This window comes from Lutra lutra, chromosome 1 (genome assembly GCF_902655055.1).
Source record: "Lutra lutra chromosome 1, mLutLut1.2, whole genome shotgun sequence".
NCBI lineage: Eukaryota > Metazoa > Chordata > Mammalia > Carnivora > Mustelidae > Lutra > Lutra lutra.
Genome location: NC_062278.1, coordinates 193,234,703 through 193,248,809, shown reverse-complemented (window position 1 = coordinate 193,248,809; position 14,107 = coordinate 193,234,703). Strand labels below are relative to the sequence as shown.

The 14,107-nt window shown below is 41.3% G+C and overlaps 1 protein-coding gene and 1 long non-coding RNA gene across 9 annotated transcripts in view; one reads left to right on the top strand and one right to left on the bottom strand.

Annotated features, from left to right (window-relative positions):
• LOC125078261 (uncharacterized) overlaps window positions 1-14,107 on the bottom strand; it is a 127,284-nt gene that overhangs the window by 9,884 nt on the left and 103,293 nt on the right. The window contains exon 6 of one of the 4 annotated variants that reach the window (XR_007120840.1): window positions 1,498-1,937. The exons of 2 other annotated variants lie outside the window; for them this stretch is intronic. This is a non-coding gene — a long non-coding RNA (uncharacterized LOC125078261). Of the gene's footprint in view, window positions 1-1,497; window positions 1,938-2,515; window positions 2,900-14,107 lie in introns of those variants that run through there. One more of the 4 variants, XR_007120846.1, reaches the window with a different exon arrangement.
• PTPRG (protein tyrosine phosphatase receptor type G) overlaps window positions 1-14,107 on the top strand; it is a 707,992-nt gene that overhangs the window by 659,369 nt on the left and 34,516 nt on the right. For all 5 annotated transcript variants that reach the window (XM_047690530.1, XM_047690520.1, XM_047690539.1 and 2 more), the window contains 4 exons: window positions 942-1,033; window positions 8,016-8,112; window positions 13,094-13,176; window positions 13,364-13,498. In XM_047690530.1, coding sequence (XP_047546486.1) covers window positions 942-1,033; window positions 8,016-8,112; window positions 13,094-13,176; window positions 13,364-13,498 — 407 coding nt within the window. The remainder of the gene's footprint in view (window positions 1-941; window positions 1,034-8,015; window positions 8,113-13,093; window positions 13,177-13,363; window positions 13,499-14,107) is intronic.

Sequence of the window (14,107 nt, the reverse complement as noted above, 5' to 3'; positions counted from 1 at the left end):
CTCATTTACACATACAGATCTTCATACCCTTTGCTAAGAAAAGCATCTGTGGCAGTTTAGATGTTTGTGCGTTTGCCAAAGATCTTTCACTCTGAATAAAGTAAATGTCATGTCTGTTGTTTATCTCAAATTCAGCAGAGTATTTTTAAAGAAATATTTGCGGGGGAGGGTGGAGGGAAGGAGGTTGGGGAGCTCCTGTTAGTGAGGTGTGGCAGGTTTGTGGCCAGTCCTCCAATATTGGGTCAGATCCGGGGAAAATGCGCTCAAGACGGATACTTTGCGCTCATGAACTGCAAATGTCCTCTTGAAGTGACAGCACAAGAAATTGGAATGGGGAGTCTTCCTGAATCTATACCTAGTCTGTCAACACCCAAAAAATCCAGTTAATTCAGTCAAACTGATTATTTGGCATTGCATAGACACAGCTGTCTTGAACTAAAATTTTGAACACTTAAACATAGATGGCATTGTACCCGAAGCCAGCTGGTACAATGGCATCTCTCTGTAATTGTGTATAAAGATTGCTGAGACTTCAGAGACCAGAAATGGAACTTCATTGCTCCAAGTTCAAGCTGGACCCCACTGAAGAGCAATTAAAAAAAAAAAAAATCTTCGGCTATGATAAAATTTCTTGACAAATAGGTACACTAAGGAAGTTCAGACTTTCAGTTAAGAGTATGATGTAATTTAATGATGTAAATTGCCTTGAATATTTAAAAAAAAAAAAACGTATTTTACCTAGCTTCTAGGCATTCCAAATCCTAGTAAGACAGAAAAGTAAAATACATTCTGAGACTTCTTGAGGACATCTGCTTCGGGTGATGCAAATCTGTCTACTCCTCATACAAATCAAATGCTTGTCTTTAATAATCCCTTATCGGTGTTACTTGTTCTATCAAAGTTTATTCTGTGTGACTCTGAAAATCATTTTATCCCCACAGATGACATGGAAGCCATTCCTGTCAAACAGTTTGTTAAACACATTGGTGAGCTCTATTCTAATAACCAGCATGGGTTCTCCGAGGATTTTGAGGTATGTTTCAAAACTGAAAAGTAGTTTTCTAGAAACCTTTTATTTTATATAGATTTTTATAAACTTGAAATGAATCCATTCGGGCATAACAAAAACAATACCAGAAAAAGTTGGGAGATGGTTTTTTCTTTTTTTTCTTCACACTTCTCCTTCTGACAGGCATTCTTTTCCCCCAAAAAGATGAGGCGGGAGGGAGTTGGTTGCCCAGGTCCTACACGTGTGCTTCCAGAAAAGAACAGACTTAGTGGGAGAAATAAGGCAAGTCCCCAAGTTTTGTCTTCCTGGTAACCTCGCTGGGACAGCAGCCCTCATGGCAAGGGTAGGCCTCGTCTCCCTGGGCTGCACAAGGTGTGGAGGAGGCAGCAGGTTTGCTGTCTGAGGAACGGGCAGCTGGCTCCCTAGGAGCAGTGCGCTTCCTTACCCCCAGACCCGTCGCCGCCTCCCTGATGGCCCGGCTTCCTCGCTTTTAGAAATGGAGCCCATGTCCCTGACATCCCGGAGTTGGGGGAACGTGAAGGATGCCCGTCTTTGAGGGTGCCAGGGGACCTGTTCAGCCCCTGCAGAGGTGGATGGTGGCGGGCTTGGCGGTTATTAATCCGTGGAGGGAAGACGTGGGCGAACACAGCCCTGCGATTTTAAGAACTGTCGTGCAGGAAACAAGGTAGAGCGCGGCACGCACGGCCCTGCCAGCTCCGGGTTCCGTGCCAGTTCAGCAGTGACAGGGTGTCAATGAGGAGCTATTAAACAGACTGCCCTTTTCTTCACTGAGGCGCTTAACTAAGGCACATCTCTGGCAGCAAGAGTTCTGCCGAGGAGGCCAAGTTTTCATGGCAGCTCAGCTGTCTTCTAGCTTTGCGGGTGAGTCGGTTCCTTTCTCTCGCTCAGTCTTCCTTTAAAATGGATCCTTTAAAATGGAAATGACATGACGGGGATGTTGCTAAACTGCCCACCTCTTTTCACAAACTGGGTTTCGGGGATTAAGTGATGTCATGGAAAGGCGGCACAGTGAGGAATTAACATGGGACCACAAGCCTCTGTCTCTGCAAATTCGGAGTCCCCAGAGGCCATCATAAAGGCAATTATATTGACAACCGATTTTAAAGGAAGCCTTTCCCTTGGTTTTTTGTTTTCCTGAGCAAAACCGAAGCCAAAGGTGGGAGAGCGAAAGGGACCTGCTGATGTGTTCACCAAAGTCCCGTGCATCATGGGACAGACATAAGCATGTCAAGTATTTAATGTGGCTGTTAGATGCTTACCAAAAAGGTGCCTATTCAAGTACAGAGAACCATGGTTTAAAGTCAAACATTTTGTATTCATGAGGACAGCAAATGTGTGTGCTGTTGAAGTGATTTAGTTCAATTGACTGTTGGCTGGATGACTGAGCAAGAATATTGAGGCATTTAACAATGTTGATGGTATTCAGGACAAACATTTATCCTCTGGAGAACAGAATTTGATCAGGATGACCAAATGCAACTCCAGTTTCTCAATTATTTATGATTTGAGACCCCAGTGCTATTCATCACAGCTGGTTTTGACACCATTTAATTATTCAAAATAATCAGATATACCTCTATAAACTCGATCTGACTTAAAATGGGCTTTGCTGCATCTAAACCAAGCCTGTTAACAAATTCTGGGCATCTGCACCCTATTACTGTCCTTAAAAAAAAAAAAAAAAATATGGCTAGAAGCTTTTGTCTCCTATATTGAACTTTATAGCTGAAGTCTTATTAGCTGTTGGTGAAGGGAGGGCGTGGGAGGGCAGGGACAAGACAGGCCTTGTTCTGCCTTGTTGTCTCACAGTTCCTCCTGGTCTGAAGGTGGAGAATCAGCGCTATTCAGAATGGAAGACTATCCTTTCTTCTGAAAAGAACAATAAGGCAGCAACATAAAGGGAGGCATGAGACAGAACAAGTCCTTAATAGACTGGCCTGTTCTCCTTGAGGGAGATTTTGAAATATTTGACGACAGTAGTGGTATCTGTTTTCGGCAGCTCTGCTGAAAAGGACAAAGGGTAGCAGGCTACTTAAGAAATTATTAAGGCTCTTTTATAAACGAGATAGTAATAGACTATAAAAGGAGGTCAGGAAAAGAGATTTTTGTGTGACTGAAAGAAAAACAAAACTGGGGCACCTGGGCAGCTCAGTCAGTGGAGTGTGTGACTTTTGATCTTGGGGGTTGTAGGTTTGAGTCCCACAATGGGTATAGAGATCACTTTAAAATAATTGAAAATCTTAAAAAAATAGAAAAACAAAACAGAACGTTCATTATAGCAGGAGAGTAGTGAAGTCAACCCCAGATTTCCAGATCTGTTTAAGTGGAAGAACGGTGGCCAGCATTTCCTCAGCCCTGAACGTGGATTATTTGATTTGTTCCTCAGAACTACCTCAGAACAGGGTGCTGTTCTGTGGTGCGCGTTTTACAGAGGAGGAAACTTCCTCCATGGGACAACTGAGGCTTTGGGTGGCTCAGTTTTAAAATGGCAGAAGTTAGGTGTTAAGCCCAGGCTCTCAGACTCAAGCCCCCGTGTGTGACCTCGAGGCCCTCCAGACTCTCATTAAAGTAGTGTCCTGTAGTGACCCGGATTCAGGAAGAGGGAAAAACCTGAGATGACCAGTGATTGTCTAAAACTGATCATGCAGCTGACAAGCCAGAGGTGGGGGGAGGGGGAGGGCAGGAGAGGAAATAAGGGAAAAAAATAAGGAGCCTCCCCACCCCACTAAAAATATTGGGAGCCCATTACATGATCTTTACAGCCTAGAGCCTTCCAGAGAGTTGAGAATCTGACTTACAAAAATCTTATACAACATCTGCATACAGGCCTCAAGTTAGGCAAAGTTAATCACATCACCTTATACTTAAAAATACCGTTTAACCATCGATGTGTGGCCATTAAGAGGAGAGAAAGGGAATTCAACTGGCAGTCACCAAGTACCTGCTATTCTGTGGACATAATACAAAGTACAGAGTTGAATTTGAGACCTTGCCCTCGAGGGCTTCAGTCTGGTCAGGGTGGAGACCAGAGTGGGCGAAGCAAAGTACACACTAAATATGGATAGAAAGTTCCGGAGGAGGTCAAAAAAGAAGAATTTCTATTTGCCCCATCTTGTTTTTAAAATCTTGGATGAAAGTGGAAAAAAAAATGATGAATAGCTGTCCTATTTTCAGAACTTTGCTGCTTGGAGGAGAATGAGAAAAACGATTCACTGGTAATTTTGAGTCTTTGTCTAGAGGTGAGGCAGCAAGCATTTTGTCCTTGTCAGATAAATGTTGGAGACTGTTAAGAGCTGGCAACATTATACCTCTAGCAGATTTTGCAGTCACTGGAAATAACATCAATCCTTGTCTCGGAATGGCATTCGATGACTGTTCCCTTGGCTACCTGGGCTGACTTGAACCTCACTCTTCCCGGGCCTCCACAGCCCTCGTGCAGGAGTTTCCAAACAGTGCTAGCACTACCTTTCAAAAGGAGAGAGCTCCGAGGCCATGTGGGTCGACAGAATTAACAGGCGGCAGTCAGGAGCATCACAAGTTGGAAGGCTGAGGGCAGAGACGAGGCCAGAGGTCCAGTACCCCTTGACGAGATCCTTTGGGGGAATCGCCTGGCTTATAATTAACTCTAGCTGAGCTAAATTAGGGCCAGTTGTTCATCTTAAATTAGGAGAACAAAGCTTTATCCACCTGAGCCCATGCGCTCGAGGGATCAGTGGTCCCAGTCACATTATGTGAGATCCAGTGTTCCAAGTTGCCGGTGACACATAATAGGATGTGGCCGGAAAGGGGGTGGGGGGGGGGCGGGTCGTGCTGCGTGAGACTGCAGCCTGCAAGATGGCAGAAAGTCCCTGTGACAAGACGCCAGTTAGGGTCTGAAATGTCTTAACATTTTTAAACCCTTAGCCTGAAGAAAACCATAGTTGAGGTTTTTATGAAAACTGAAGAGAGAGACAGAGCCAAAATTCCTACAAATAGTGTGCAAAAAGTAATTGTATTTTATAGACCCACTGCAGGAAATCCTACGGTCTTTTCAGAGGGCACTGAGGTAAAACTGTCTGGGAGTGGGAAGGGAGCTGACGGAAGGTAGGATGGGACCTTGAAAGCCTGGCTAAGGAATCTGAGTTCCATCCAGAGGTTTCTGGAGTCAAAGCAGCAGCATTTGAAGACATGGGGCGTGGCCGCAGTTCGTAGCCTGAGCAGAAGCAGGAAGATGGCCTGTCCCAGGTACCCAGCAAGGCCAGCTCTGTGTCAGCCACAAGGCAAACACCAGGCCATGGTGATCACCTAAAGAGATCACCTTCAGTAGCACACACTGAGAATGTTCTCAATACTCAGTCTAACACGTGGTCGGTCACCTGGTCCCCAGAGTATGTTCTTCTCAACTTCCTTGGGGAAGCTGAGTAACCTGAAAGGTTTCCAGGTGTGTTTTGTTCCATCACGATTGCACATCGAGCCACAGAAGGGTAGGACAGTAGGTCTCCAGGGGCCTTTTCCATAGCTTCTCACCTCATTGACCCCAGGCAACGGGCAATTTTCCCCACTTGCTCTCCCAAGAATTGTGACTCTATCAACTTGCGGTGTTTTCATTTAAGTTTTACTTTATTTTTACACCTCTTGTTTTCACTTGGCTTTTTTTTGTGGTTTTGTGCCTGTCGATACTCATTTTGAGAACTCCAACTCTGTCATATGGACAGTAAAATACAAAGAAGCTTAAATCTTGAACTGTTGGTCAGACTGCCAACTAGGTAACTTTGCTATCCACACTCCATCAGCCGGTGTCACTTCAGAGGGTTTTAACACCTATTAAAATCACATTAACTTTGAAATGCCAGTTTCTGATGGAGAAAAGCCACTCCAGGATCAGATGATATTATCAGCATCTAAATGAGCCAAACAGTTCTGCAAGGAATTACAGATGACATTATTATCCACAAGACAAAATCAGGAGGCCATAGGCAAACCCCTCGGGTTCTCATAAAATCAGATTTAACATTATTTATGACTATTCTTTGTTTTCTGTCATTCACATAATTGGAAAAGTGAAATAGAGGCCACGGATCAGACCCAGGGTCTTAGATAACGAAGAGTTTGATTGGCCGTATTGAATGACTGCCCTAAACAGTGCAGACAGCAGCTCCCGAGCAGTCCTGGTCAATTGCATTATATTAGAATAAAGGCACGAGCTCAGTGCATAGCTAGGGTGGTCAGATCCAGACAATGGGGAAAAAAATCAATAAACCAAGTGAATCTCAAACCAGAGGACGAAAAGCTATCATCTCTTAACACAAGATGCTTTAGCAACCCAGCCCATGCCAAGAGCCTGACCTTCAAAACCCAGAAACAAAAGGATGTCATCAATTTCAGGAATTTATGTATAGATTGAATTAATGTCTTCCAGGAAACAAATCTATTTTCAAAAGTTCTCTGCCCCCTGAAACTACTGAAAAGAGTATGCCTCAGGCGTTCAAGGCGATTCTAAAAGGCCACTACCCCCCAAGTACTTTGAGTAGAGGTAGCATTGCTAATGTTTTGGAGAGGTCAAGGTATCAGACTCCTCACTTTCTGTCTACCCTTTATCTCAGTCTAGAAAAAAAAGAACCAAAGGCAGCCTGAGGCACCTTTAAACCAACATTTGTGAAACCACAGGTCCTAAACCATTTTAGGAGAGAAAAGAGCAGAGCTTATCACATTTAGGAAACGTAACGAAAGAGTAAGAATTGTTGTGAAACACACATTTTCCCCAAGAGTTGTGTTGAACTAATACCTGTGAACTTTTTTTTTTTTTTTAATGAACAACTGGGAAGGTCTGCAACTCTGAAAAATTGATCATACTGCTTCCAAGAATCAGGAGTTCATGAGTGTGTTCTCTTTGCATGGGTGGTGACCCTTTGTTTTTAGACTTTAGATTATTTGATGACAAGGAGTTCGTTCCTCCGTGGAGAGGAGAGAGGGACCCCTCACTGGGAAGTGCTTTGTGAATATAAAAGACCGCCAGTTCCTTGTTTTCATTATGCCTGATGGAAATGCTGTGGAAGACATCCATACTTGCTGTGCATCTCCTTTGTGGAGGGGGAAAAAAAAGTCTGCATGCACCTAAACTCTGTTACATCTGTTACGTGTAAAATATTTCTCCTGATGATATTCTGTCGCTTGCTCCTGCTCTTCGTAGCAGCTGTGTACTGCTGATGACTTCCCTTGTCGGTTAACGCCGGTACTTGGGTTTGAACAAGACACTGTCGAAAAATTTGACTTCACAGCAACCTTGTATTACGCTAATGGGTGATGTTTACAGTCGTGGCAAAGGTCAGCTGAAGAGTTGCCAACTAAAGAAGGAGAATTTAAATGAAACTGGAGTTCACCAGTAACTCACCAAATCTGTATATATTTGAGCCACACAGGCTAGGTCACTGGGCTAATACAGTAGCGTCACTTCAGGATGGAGGGTAATCCATTTGCGCTCTGATAGTTATAAAAAGAGGTATATGGTCTACACTCATACTGCAGATGCTGGTGGAGATTGTACTGCTGCCTGCAAAATTCTTGTTCATCCTTGAAGACTCAGGAATGATCTGCCTGAAGCCTTCCTCTGTGCTCCCACCCTCGTTTCTTGAGGCCTCCTTTCTATTAATCACATTGGACTGTCATTATCTTGTGGCATGTTTTCCTACCCCATTAGGCTATGACATAGTCAAAGAGAGATAGGATGTTTTGTAATCCCCATGCCTAGGTCACAATCTGCAATGAAGTAGATGATTGATGAATTAGTAAAAAAGGAAATCCTTTTATCTTCTTCACATCTTTTATACATTTGTTATGAATATGTCAGTTATTTCTGAAGTTGAGTGTGGGGAAGTAATGGTGGCCACAGCTAGGGAATGAGTAAATATTCATGTTTTTGGATCTATAGTTCCTTTCTTCCTACAACCTTGTGAGACACCGAAAGTGTGTCTAAAATCTTTGAAATTTTGATGTTTTTTTTCACCAGGAAGTCCAGCGCTGTACGGCTGATATGAACATCACTGCAGAACATTCCAATCATCCAGATAACAAGCACAAAAACAGATACATCAACATTTTAGCATGTAAGTAATAAACTTTAAACTATCTTCAACTGTGAGGAAATTAAATCTTCATGCTGGGGATAAGCCGAAAACCAAGCAGTCAGCATCAGGAATGCCAAGAATGATCTACACTTGACAGTTAACCTCTCATTAGCCCATCTTCAACAGGGGACAGGAAGAAGTGGGAACATTTACAGCCCCCTGAGTCTTTCATTAAGCTGTCGGATCTCTGCTTAAGAATGAGGTGATTGAAAGAAACATTCTGAGCTTCATGGTTCTCTCATGAAGTGATTTCATACCAGATGTTGGGAACTAAAGTCTGAATGTCCTGTGGCTCTCTAGACATTGTTTTTAGGTGGGGAGAGCCAAATTTTCAAATAAAATAAGGACTGCTGAAAATGGAATCAATAAGCTGAATTTCTGAGACCAGGTACTATGCCTTCAGTGGTCTATACCTTAAGGGATGGAACCACCAGTCCTTGGGGCCCATGCATTTCATCCTTCCTGCCATATTTTGTGGTTAGGGATACAAATAGATAAGCATTCTTCTTACAGGTCCTTACGGGAATACCCTAGGAAACAGGCTACTTCTGTGGCTACCATACTACTTCTCATAAACATTAGGGGTTTGGGTCACTGGGTGATATTAGATGCCTTGACACTAAAGGCAGGAGCACACGTGTTTATGGTTAACAAACACTGTGGTAAGGAACACATTCCATAGGATATTATAGTGCATTAAATTGAACCATTTAAATTTGAACACTACTATAGATAAAGCTTTTTATAATGCTTTACTGAGTTAAAAAATCACATACCATATGAAATTCACCCATTTAAAGTTAATTTATATTTATATGGGGATTTAAATATAAACTGAATTTCAGTGGTTTTTAGTATATTCACAGTTGTACAACCATCACGACTATCTAATTTTAGAACATTTTCAGTACCCCAACCAGAAATCCCATACCCATTAGTAGTTGTTCCCAATACCTCCTTTTCCCTAACCCCTAGAAGCCACTTACCTACTTTCTATTTCTATGTATTTGCCAATTCTGGACATTTCATATAAATGGAATCATAGAATATATGGCCTTTTTTGTCTGGGTCTATTCCAGTTAGCGGGGTGTTTTCAGAATTCATCCGTGTTGTCGCTTAGATTGGTACTTTGTTCCTTTTTATGGCTGAAAAATACTCCATGATGTGGATATGCCACACTGTGTTTATTCATTCATCATTTGATGGACATTTGGGTTGTTTCTACTTCTTGGCTATTATGTATAATGCTGCTATGAACATTTGTGCAGACATATATTTTCAATTCTCTTGGATATGTACTTAGGAGTAGAATAGCTAGGTCATATGGTAACTCTATGTTTAACATTTTGAAGATCTGCCATACTGTTTTCTAAAGTGGCTGTACCATTTTACATTGCCCCCAGCAATACGAGAGTCCCAGTGTCCATATTCTCATCAACACTTTTTACTTTTACATATCTGTATCTATAGATATATCTATACATCTATATCTATAGATACATAAAATAACTATGCTAACGGGTGTGAGGTGGTATCTCACTGTCATTTTAATTTGCATTTCCCTAATGATTAGTAATGTTGAGTATCTTTTCATGTATTTATTGGCTGTTTGTAGATCATCTTTGGGGAAATATTTATTCAAATTCTTTGCCCTTTGTCTTTTTGTTGCTGAGTTGTAGGAGTTCTGTATACATTCTGGATATGAATGCAAATCTATATAGATAGATAGTTGGCAAATATTTTCTTCCATTCTGTGCATTGTCTTTTCACTTTCTTGATAGTGTCCTTAGAAGCACAAATTATTTTAATTTGGGTGAAACTTAATTTTTCTTTTGTTGCCTGTGCTTTTGGTGTTATATCCAAGAAACCACTGCCTAGTCCAAAATCATGAAGATTTCACATTAGTTTTTGTCAGAGTTTTATGGTTTTAGCTCTTACATTTAGGTCTTTTATCCAAATAACTCTTATGTGTATGATGTAGGGTCTAAGTTTATTCTTTTGCTGTTGATAGCCAGTTGTTCTAGCACTATTTGTAGAAAAGACTCTTCTTTCCCCCACTGAATCGTCTTAGTGCCCTTATTGAAATTCAACTGTCTATAAATGTAAGAGTTTATTTCTAGACTCTTAGTTCCCTTCCACTGATCTACATGTCTATCCTTAGGCCAGTACCACTTCGTCTTGATCACAGACTATAGCTTTGTAGTATATTTTGAACTCGGAAACTGTGACTGCTCCAAGTTTGTTCTTCTTTTTCAAGATTGTTTTGGTTATTCTGGTCCTTTGTGTTTCCATATCAGTTTTAGGATCAACTTTTCTATTACTGTAAAAGATGTAGCTGGGATTTTGATAGGCATTGCATTGAATCTGTGGATTAATTTTTTTTTTTTAAGATTATTTATTTATTTATTTGACAGAGAGAGATCACAAGTAGACGGAGAGGCAGGCAGAGAGAGAGAGAGAGGGAAGCAGGCTTCTTGCTGAGCAGAGAGCCCGATGCGGGACTCGATCCCAGGACCCTGAGATCATGACCTGAGCCGAAGGCAGCGGCTTAACCCACTGAGCCACCCAGGCGCCCCTGTGGATTAATTTTTACAGTACTATTTTCCATCCATGAAGATGGGATGTCTTTCCATTTATTGAGGTCATCTTTTATTTCTTTCAATGATGTTTTATAGTTTGCATTGTGTTATACTTTTTATTGAATTTAAGTATTCTTTTTGACACTATGGTCACTGGAATTGTTTACTTAATTTTGAGATCTTTCATTGTGTATAGAAATACAGTTGCTGTTGTTTAACATTAATCACATATCCTACAACCTTGGCTGAACTCATTTATTCTAGTAGTGATTTTTTGTGGATTCCTTGGAATTTTTATGTATAAGATAATGTCATCTACTAATAGAGTTTTACTTCTTACTCTACATAAAGTCTTAAAAGAACCACAAGTCATTTTGGAATAAGAATAATCGTTCCACTTATGTGAGAGAATGAGGAGGTAACAAAGAGAACAAGAAAGAGTCAAACCTTGCTTTTCTTTCCAGCCTTTGAATGGATGGAATCTGACCGTATTTGTTGGCCAACCTAGTCAGGGCTCAGCTTGCTGAGATTATGATTTGTCCATCTATATACCTCATTTCTAACCATGTATGTCGGGCAGGGATACATACACATGCGTGCCTTAAGTATATCCACACATACCATTCTTTCCACCATGGTAGTCCTTATTTCTGATTAGCATGTGGCAAAATAGAGGGAGGAAATCAAAGCAGTGTCTGTGTGATACACCCAAGGGTCATGGTATTGCCTGGAAAGTGTACCATCTGTGGTTTGATATGGTTGTACTCTCACCAGTTCATTTATGGTTTCACTTTCACAAATTCAGATTAGATGCAGTTTTCTTTTCCTAAGTTCAGAAAGTTGGACTCTGGTGTTCATGATGCCTGGTCACATCCTGGGCACATCACCTGTAATCTTGGTCTACCCCTATATTAAGGGCTTAGTATTAGCAGAAGCCGGGATGGAAGTGTCATGAAACGACTTACTGTGCAAGAAACAAAATGTGTGAAAAGCCTTCTCTCAGAGCCATTACACCTTTCCAAGTTTATGTGGGTGATACCGTACAACCTCCTGTATTGACCTATTTAGAGAGCTTGTTCTCTTTTAGATTAAATATGAATTTTGCAACTTGAAGAACATGTATTCTTATTTGTCAGTCTGAAAAATAATATGCAATATAGTGCTACTGAGCTAAGGCACAGTGGTTTGTATTCAGATAATTTGGGGGGTAAATTGTCATTTGGAGCCTATTTCTGGTAGGTAGCCCTTCTGTATGGCAAGTGTAGTCTGAGCGTTTGTCAGAACAACAAATGCAATTCACAGTCACAAGAATGAAGAGGGCTTTCAAAAAGTGCCCAATAAATAGTCTGAGGTTATTAATGTCTAGGCTAAACCACTCATTGGACTACTTCTTGAACTGGACTTTTATAATTATAACCAAAAATGTTAATTTACTTTTGCCCATTCTGTTCCTAGCTAGAGAAAATGAAAATTATGACCTTGACTTCTTATTTTATTTGCTCTCCTAAAAATTCAAGCTCACTTTGCTGGGCAACAAGAGGCATATATCCCACTCCCCACTTTTATGTTCATAAGCTGAGGTTAAGGGGATCTTAAATTCTGATCATTGACCAGATTGCTGCAATGAGATTACTCTCAGGACAACTCTGGTTTCCTCAATTACTTAGGTTCTATTGGGGTAGGGGGGAATCTAACTAGATTTTTAGCAAAGGAGTCTCCTGAAAATAGATGCTCAACAAATAGATTTTGTTTTGGACTTAATATCACAATCACTTTTGCACATATGTGTTAAAGGAAAAGGGACATGGCCATGGGTAATCAAAGGCTTTGGTTCTAAAATCTAGGACAAGGATACTTTGGAGGGTTGAAACTTGAAATCATTTTACCTGAACTAACAAGAACTTCGGTTTGCCTTTCCTTTTTTTTTTTTTTTTTTTTTTTTTTTAAATTAAGATTTTACTTATTTGATAGAGATAGACACAGCAAGAGAGGGAACACAAGCCGGGGGTGGGAGAGGGAGAAGCAGGCTTCCCACCGAGCAGGGAGCCCGATGTGGGGCTCGATCCCAGGACTCTGGGATCATGACCAGAGCAGAAGGCAGATGATGAACGACTGAGCCACCCAGGCGCCCCCCCGCCCCCCAGTTTGCAGTTCTTGGGCACTCACAGGTCAGAACATGATGGAGAAATGCCCCTGTGTTTTTAAGATAGGTTTCAATGCTGTATCTTTAAATTTTTAGCTGTTGCTCTGCCAAAAGTTTTCTTGGGGCGCTCTAAGAGACGCCACATTGCCTATTTGCCTTGTTTTCTGCTTTAGAATGCTGGTAGTTTGTGAATTACACATGTTGTTTTTGCCTTTTTTTTTTTCTTTATCCTCTATAGATGATCACAGTAGGGTGAAGTTAAGACCTTTACCAGGAAAAGACTCTAAGCACAGCGACTACATTAATGCAAACTATGTCGATGTAAGTCAGAAATGTTTTATAAGCCTGTTTCTCATAATTGAAGAGTGCCACAGAGACTGTTGAATGTGTTTTAATATTGCACAGAACTTTTCCTAAAACCACAGCCTATTCAATACGGAAGGCACTGAATTATTAACTGGTCTGTGATACTGCTTTCATCTTACTTTGTGTTGTGTCATCTTTGAAGGGTTACAACAAAGCGAAAGCCTATATCGCCACCCAGGGACCTTTAAAGTCTACATTTGAAGATTTCTGGAGGATGATTTGGGAACAAAACACTGGAATCATTATCATGATTACAAACCTTGTGGAAAAAGGAAGGGTAAGAACCTCTTGGTTTAATGTGCTAATCATGTGCCTTCATTCAAAACCTCCTTATGGAGCCCCTGCTGTAGGGCAGGAACTTGACCAGGTATAAAGAGTTAAGAAGATGAAAAGCATCTTCTCTTGCCCCTACCTTGCTTGTGGTCTGGTGAGAAAGAGCTGAATGCTTACAAGAGGAATTAAACATGGCAGGAGGGATGCACAGAGTATTAGAATGGGGATGCTGTAAAAGACGGATACATCCTCTAGAACTGAGAGTTCGTAAAGGAGCTAGTACGTGCCGTGAGCTGTGAACAATGAGGGAGGAGGAGTTAGAGAAGGACCTTCTAAGAGATAGGACAGAAAGCACAACAAACAGGGAAGTTGGAAGAAACACAGTACAGTGGGAGAACTACTGAGAGTTTGGAGGAGGGTGAGGGGAAACCCTGTTGAAACACCTTGACCATCATTAAGAGAACCTTTTTATAAGATGGTTAATATTTTAGAGTTAGTAGATTAAGAGTTTACATGGTGCTGATTTAGGCTGGAATAAAGGCTAAGCCTCAAATTCTGTTACTCAGGATTGCTACTTCTTCACCTTGACTGTGGACCTATTTCACCTTTGGGG